Source organism: Penaeus japonicus, unplaced genomic scaffold (genome assembly GCF_977035675.1).
Source record: "Penaeus japonicus unplaced genomic scaffold, GWHDUDI00000001_assembly GWHDUDI00000025, whole genome shotgun sequence".
NCBI classification, from domain to species: Eukaryota; Metazoa; Arthropoda; class Malacostraca; order Decapoda; family Penaeidae; genus Penaeus; species Penaeus japonicus.
Window position 1 is genome coordinate 27312322 of NW_028234427.1, and position 7500 is coordinate 27319821.

The 7500-nt window shown below is 35.5% G+C and overlaps 2 protein-coding genes across 2 annotated transcripts in view; one reads left to right on the forward strand and one right to left on the reverse strand.

Annotated features, from left to right (window-relative positions):
* Gmppb (GDP-mannose pyrophosphorylase B) overlaps positions 1-2747 on the forward strand; it is a 20018-nt gene extending 17271 nt beyond the window's left edge. Inside the window, exons 5-7 of the mRNA XM_043013639.2 lie at positions 730-913; positions 1054-1259; positions 1472-2747. Of these exons, the coding sequence (XP_042869573.1) occupies positions 730-913; positions 1054-1259; positions 1472-1603 (522 nt within the window). The 3' untranslated portion in view covers positions 1604-2747. The remainder of the gene's footprint in view (positions 1-729; positions 914-1053; positions 1260-1471) is intronic.
* Positions 2748-5138: 2391 nt separating this feature from the next.
* The window catches only part of sl (small wing phospholipase C gamma 1), a 20395-nt gene continuing 18033 nt past the window's right edge, over positions 5139-7500 (reverse strand). The window contains exon 23 of the mRNA XM_086551514.1: positions 5139-7431. Within this exon, the coding sequence (XP_086407640.1) occupies positions 7428-7431 (4 nt within the window). The 3' untranslated portion in view covers positions 5139-7427. The remainder of the gene's footprint in view (positions 7432-7500) is intronic.

A 7500-nucleotide genomic window follows, 5' to 3' on the forward strand; every position in this document is an offset into this window, starting at 1 on the left:
GACTCAATCCATACCCAGTGTCTAAAATGTGCTCCTGCGCCAATATGGATGCCTTTCACTGTGGCACTCACAGTCACAAGCACAGGTTTCATTCCTCTTCCCTACCTCTTCTTGTTATCTTTATTGTATGTGGTTATATGTTTTGTATTCGTTCATGACAGTACAAAAATACGAAAAAATAAAGTTGCCTTTTGTCCTCCCATAAAACAGCAATACTTCTATCACATTGAATATAAAGAAAATAATGAGCTAATATGGATAATATACTACAATTTTAGTCAACTGCAGCACTGATAGAGCCTGTCATATGGCACATATAAGTCTCTGAACTCAATAAAACACACAAAAAGATAAAACACAAAAACCGCTCTAGTTTTACAATGAATGACTGAAAGAGAGTGGGATGATTCAAATTATATTGCTTCAAGCGGTCTCTCTCTAAAATAAAACCTATCCTGGAGGCTGGGCAAGCAAATTTATCTCCGTCTGCAATGGGTTAATAAAGGAAATTACATGACATATTCATGGAGGTACAGAAGTATGCATGTTTGTGTGTATGTATGTATATACAACTCTGGTAATATTTTGTATGGATGACAACAGTTCATTACAACCAAGGCTTGAGTGAGAATCAACAGTTCCTAGGAGAGATGAATTGTTATTATCAAATTATTCACTGTCATTCCCATCTTTGGCCCTACCTCCCGCTGACATTTCTTCCTCTGCCAGTGCCGCCCCATGAGCATCGAGAAGGAAGTGTTCCCCTACATGGCAGAGGAGGGCCAGCTGTATGCACAAGAGCTCCAGGGCTTCTGGATGGACATCGGACAACCCAAGGACTTCCTGACTGGCATGTGCCTCTACCTCAACTCTTGTAAGATTAATAACAGTGCCAAGCTCTGTAAAGCCCCTGGTGAGTGAATTTGTGACTGGGTCAGTTAGTGATTTCAAAGGTGTATAAACATGAGAATTAATATTTTTTTGTAATAAGAGGAATAGGCTGTTTATTAATTATCATTATGATATTAAAGCTTTCTTTCGTTATTCATTCAGGTATTGTCGGCAATGTCCTGGTAGATCCCTCAGCCAAGATCGGGAAGAATTGTCGCATTGGCCCCAACGTGACTATAGGGCCTGACGTGGTTATTGAGGATGGAGCCTGTATCAAGCGGTGCACAATCCTCCGAGGGGCCACCATAAAGTCACACACGTGGCTTGAGAACTGCATCATTGGATGGAAGTGTATCGTTGGGAAATGGGTAGGTGTTTTTGTGTTGCTTTGTCATTTGTCTCGAGGAAAAAATTGTAATTTATTCTATTCTTTGTCTTTAAGAAAAAAAAATTGCCTATGAGTTACTTCATTAGTTATTTTTTTCTTTGCATTATGATATCTGTCCTTTTGTATTTCCCTTTTTTATCTTCTTCAAAGTCACATGTTCCTTGCACTCCCTAACCTGTTCCTCCCTCCCAGGTGCGAATGGAGAACGTGTCGGTGCTGGGCGAGGACGTGATTGTCAAGGATGAGTTATACGTCAACGGCGGAATGGTGCTTCCACACAAGAGCATAGCGGCCTCGGTCTTAGAGCCCAAGATTATCATGTGAAACACACACTGGTGGGAATGGGAGTGCTATTTATATGCGAATCCTTTTTGCCTTACTCTTAAGATCAGTCTTCAGGTTTAAAAGTTTTATTTTGCGTTGTTTAAGTTTTTTTTGTTTAGTTTTTTATTCCATATACCTTTTTTTTCTCTCTCCTCTCTTTAGATAGAATCGTGAATTTATACACTTGTAATTAATGTATTTTTTGCCTTTCTAAATTGAAATTGTAAGCAGTCTGTGAAGCAATATTGATTGTGGGGATGGGTGCGTTTTCTTAACAATTACAGTCAAGCAGATTTTGGTGTCTTCAGGTTGGTCTCAGGCTCAGTGTTCTGCAATATACCTATTGTATAGAGATAAATGAATAGATTAGAAGTGAATGGTAATTCCTGTTAGTAAAAAGGGAAAAGGTTGAAATAAATTTTTAATTATTCAGAGGGGTAACTGAGGCAGTTTCAGGAAACGTAATTGACACCCTGTTCCTAAATATTAAGTGGATCTGAACTGTATGAGATGAGTGAATTAGCAGCTACGGTGAAAGCTAAATATTGTTGGATTTGCAGGAATTTTGACAGGAAAAGGACATAATTTACTTAATTATAGAACTGTTCCAAGGTACAAAGAAACAAATTTTGCGTGTGTGTATGTGCAACCTGAAGAATAAGTTCTTATTGCAAGTAAAGTATGTTTTTCTTTTTATCTCATATTAAAGTTTGATATTCTTTGTACTAGATATATATTTTATTTTTTTCCATGCTTTCTATGCATCGTAATTATTTTCTACAATGATTATTCACTGTGTTCAAGGGGGTTGATTTGCAGTTTGTGGATATTTTGATCACAAGAATTGGAATTTTTGCATAGATTGTTAGTTTGTATTGATTATTCAATATTATTCCAAAATGACAATTTCCATATTCCTAGGCAGTGTTGTCTACCTTTCATGAGCATTCACATGTCATGCATGTTTGCGTTGAATGACTGTGGTGTTAAAGTTTAAAGTGAAATAATTACAAAATAAAGAAATAAAACTATTTAATATAATGAAATCAAATCATTGTTAAATTCTGAAAGTACGTGACATAGTTGTTAACTTTTTTCTACGGTACTTCTAAGATTTTTGTCTAATAAAATATACTTTAGCATAGAATTTTTTTTGTAAACCATAACCAAAGAAAATTCAGTTTTGTGATCTACAGTTATATTACTTGTGACCATCATTGAAATGATAATTCAGTATAAAAAACAAGTTGTCTTTGAAATTAGTCTATTTATTAGTTTAGAGAGAAAACAAGAATAAGTATAAAATATTGGTGATTATACCTGGAGTCCAGTAAATGTCTAAAGAAAAATCATTTTTTTTTATGGTTTCTTTCACAGTTGTTTAAAATAATTTGGAAAACTAACAATGAGAAGCTTCATTTTTGTATTATCTCTGTGATATTCAAGAAAACCACTAGTTTTCAATTTTCTTCAAAAATGGTAAATGGGCTTTAACCACTTAATGACAGGACCTATTCAGGTATGACTGGCCATCTCGCTGGAGTGTCATTGTACTTGCTTTTGAGGCAGTGGCACCTGGATGCCACAATATCACTTCTGTTTGCCAATTTTTACAGTTTTATTATATTGAGAGGTATATATTAGTCATTTGATATGGTGTATCAGAGTTGTAGTAGACTGAATATGTTTACTGGGGTAGTTTAGCTGTGACCACTCAGCATCTGAAGCTGAAGGTTCTCTGTAGCACCCTGGAGTCTGGCAATGCTGCTGCTAGAAGAATGAAACCAGACTGTCCATCTCTTGCTGGTGTACATCCTTAGCTCATTTCACGTAGGTAGACCAATACCTTCCTGTATCACTTCATGGACTAGTGAGATGGCAGTGTTTCGAGCACTTGGCCAGGGGGTCATCCAGATAATCACTGGAACAGTATCCTGAAAATTAACCCAGTCACGACGGGGGCATTCCAGCCTTGCATGTTACAATGCCAGGGCTCTCGAACGCATAGGCCTAAATCAGTTAAATAAACGACGCCGTATGACGTCACCCAGTGAATGGACCTTGAATGCGCGGTACCCGTGGTGTACCACCCGTCCAAAGAGGGTTAAACCACACATAGTAATTTGTGTAAATTACTATGTAGATACCATTATACTGGCTTATTGCTTTGTGTGCACATAAGAGTGTGTGATCTGAAAGGTAGGTCTACTTGCTGGTTGAGAGGGACAGTAGCTACAACTGAAGAGCAAGCCTTCATACAGTGTGACCCCTTTTCTACAGATCATAAACAATTATGTCAAGCAGTTTTTCCATGGCTCTCAGGCAATACTAGAGGATATGTGTCGTCATTTATCCAGCCCGCCCACCCGCCATTTTTCCATAAACTGTTTTCCCACAATTAGACCTACAAAATTTAATTTCATAAAGCTCCACAAAGTTATGACTTTGCTTAAGAAAATCTCTAATTATGTTTAAATTCTGTAAACAAACATATGAACAAAAACTTTATATAAAATTGGATTTTTTGAAAGCAGTTATGAAAAGGTGTCATAAATATAAATATAAATATACATTTCTTTAATCTTATAAAAGGATAGGATACCGAAAGCCAATATTTAGTTCTCTTTTATTATCACTGATTAGTAAGAAACATTTTTTTTTTCTTTTCTTTATCCAAGTACATGAAAACACAACATGAATGTTACTCAACCAGAAACAATTACATTGTTAATTCCGATCTTAATTGAGTGTCTGGTTTCCATAATTTTTCTTCCTTGGTCTGCACAAGTGAAGGCCACAAATATATATTTAAAAAAAAGTAATTATAGTAGAAATGGTATATGTATATACAAAGTATCAAATAAAATAAAATTTTGGTCCGATCATGGCAGGACACACAAATATGTCTCACATTTTACATATAGAACCACAAGGAACTGTGGCTTTTACATTGCCTAAACCTAAATTTATGATGAAATAAAAAAAAAAAGGGTGAAAAAAAGTTACAAGTAAAAAGAAAGCCACGCATAATTACTATTGTTACATTAAGTTATAAATCTAATATATACTTTTGTTCAGTAAAAAGTAGAATGATATAAACTATGGTATAACATCCAGTATATAAATATCTTGCAAAGATAACACACTGGACAAATGTGATGGGCAACAACTGGTTGTCTGATGGCTGGAGGGCGGACCTTTCTCCTTGGGAGAAATAGTTGAGTTAATAACAGTACCGATTAAATGGACGTCATGCATTGCTTGCACAGGCAACACTGGGATCAAGAAAATGTCCTAGGCTGCAATGTTGGCAATGCTGCATGAAAGTACCTTGTACTCTAAACTGAGGCACCGTCTCTTAGCAATCAATAGAGATGGTAAAGTAAATTGCACTTTTTCCCCCACTACGAGACTAGTTTTCTCATCAAGTGAGAGATGGAAAGGGAGGGAGACAGAGACAGAGCGCTCACCTGCTGTCACAAATAATTTCTTTTGCATTTGTCCTTGTTGCATGCATTCACATAGAGGGACAAGATTTTTCTTTTTTTTTTAGTTTAGACTGTTACATCTGATGAGCAGCAGTCTTTTATTTTCAATGAAAGTTTTATTTGGTTTTCAACTGAATTGCAAAAAACGTATTCCCAAGCCGTAAAAACTCCATAGGAGTAACTTGGATTTTTTCTCTTTTACATTTTTTTTTTCTTGATATGCACATAAGCACATCTCGGTGGTGTTCCTTTCCCTTGCTACTAGGACAATGTTATCCCTCCAGAAGTGTTTGAAAACATCGATCTTTCAATTGCATCTGATCATTCATCATGTCATGGATATCAAAATAGAAAAGAAAAAATAGAAAGAAAGAAAAAGAAAAAAAAGGGGGGGGAAAAGAAAAGAACGAAGAGTACCAACACTAGACCTATGCCTATTAACGTCCATGAATCAATGTCGGCAGTAGCTGGGCAGATGCCAGATTTATATATATCACTGGTTCTGTAGTTAAAAAAAAAAAAACATCAGTGAGCTAGTATTTTCCACTGAAAAAGTAACAAAAAAGAGAGAGATCAGAGTAATTTCCCAAAAAACAACAACATTGTAATCAGCAGATAAACATTTTGGAAAAAATATCAGAGAACTGGAAGATGACTGAGGTTTTCACCAGACTAAACCCATCACACAGACTGGTTTAAATAAGTACAGTAGACATAGGTGACAATATTCACAATAATCATCAAAAAAGGTTAGATATACGTCCATGCATCTCTCTCCATGTTATGCACTAACATCTAATTCAGATACTCAACATGCAAACATGAAAAAAAAGATACAAAATAATAATTATGGTCATTCGGTAGCATGACAGCGGGCCATGCTTCTTGGTCATTTGTAGTGAGCCACAAACAGCAAAAAAAAAATAAAGTCTTGGTGTGTGGCCATGCAGAATCTATCTGGCAATAACACATGTCATTTGCAAGGTAGTGACAACACCACGAGGCTTATAATGGATTTGTTGTAGTTTGACTTTTGGCTTTGTCTTCGTACTTGGCTACAAGAGAAGCACACATAAAATATATTGACATTTTTTTTTTTTTTTTACTTTTTTCTTTCTTTTCCTCTTTTTAAAATTCATTGAACACTTGTTATGGCTTGATATTAAACAGGTATATTAGAATAAACATTTAACAGAGAACAAATCTTAGGTTACATTGTAGAAAATATTAAACAAAGTACATTTTCTTTCTTTTTTTTTGATGACTTAGAAACTGACTTATAACAAGTAAAGCTAATACTTACACAAGCATCTTTTATTTGGTCCAAAACACCATTTATGAGCTGGAGTAGGCATGCCCAATAGTGCACCCAGGTAAGCACACAAAGACATGTACACCTACACACACACACACACACACACACACATACATATATTCTCAAATGCAAACCATAATCACACAGCCATACGCAGACAAACACACTGAGTATAAACATGTCTCTCTCTTATTGTCTCTTGCTCTTTCACTCAGTTACCCTAATAGCAAGCAATATACACACATGCAGGAAAAAAAAAAACAGAAAAAAAACAACATAAATATCCACATACTTTACATCAGCTACTTAATGTGTGCTGCTTCCCCTGGGTTTATTTTTGTTAATGTGGAAATGAAAAAAATAAAAATACATAAACACAATCACATTCTATAAATATACATGCATAAATCATAATGTTTATGCCACAAAGCTGATGCTGAGGATGATAGAAAATTGGATAAATAAATCAATAAATAATTATAGAAATAAAGACATTGATAATGATAACAACAATAATAAATAAAAATAAATAAATTATAAACCCTTGATTTTACTAAAGAGACACAAAACAATAACAGGAAATATCTAAAGAGAATCTGGGAACACCAATACAGATTAAAAAAAGGGGGTATCATCAGTACCTAAAGAACCTATTTAGGAACACAAAGAACATGGTAGAACCCTTGATGAAGAACCTTGGGGGGGGGGGGGATCTCACAGACATGCAGTCAGCTGTGTCTGAAAGCAACACCTTTCTTCCAGCACCTCCAGTGATTAATTATAGAGGCTCTTCATAGAAACTCTTCTTTACACCGTTTCCTTGAGCCTTTTCGTAAAACTTCTTCTTTGAATCTTTGTCTTAGCACCTCCTCCTTTGCATATTTTCTTAATTAAAAGGCTTACTTAGAACCTATTCTTAGAACCTTCCTTTGAAGTCTCTTCCTGGAACCTCTGATGTCTGTGCTGGCAGCAGGGAAGCTGGGAGGAGTGTTACACTCTTTTCTTCCCATGTGGAGTCCACTCACCTGAGAAACAGAGAAGGAAAATAAAAATAAAAATAAGGGCAAAATTGTAATCACATTTTTTTTTTTTTT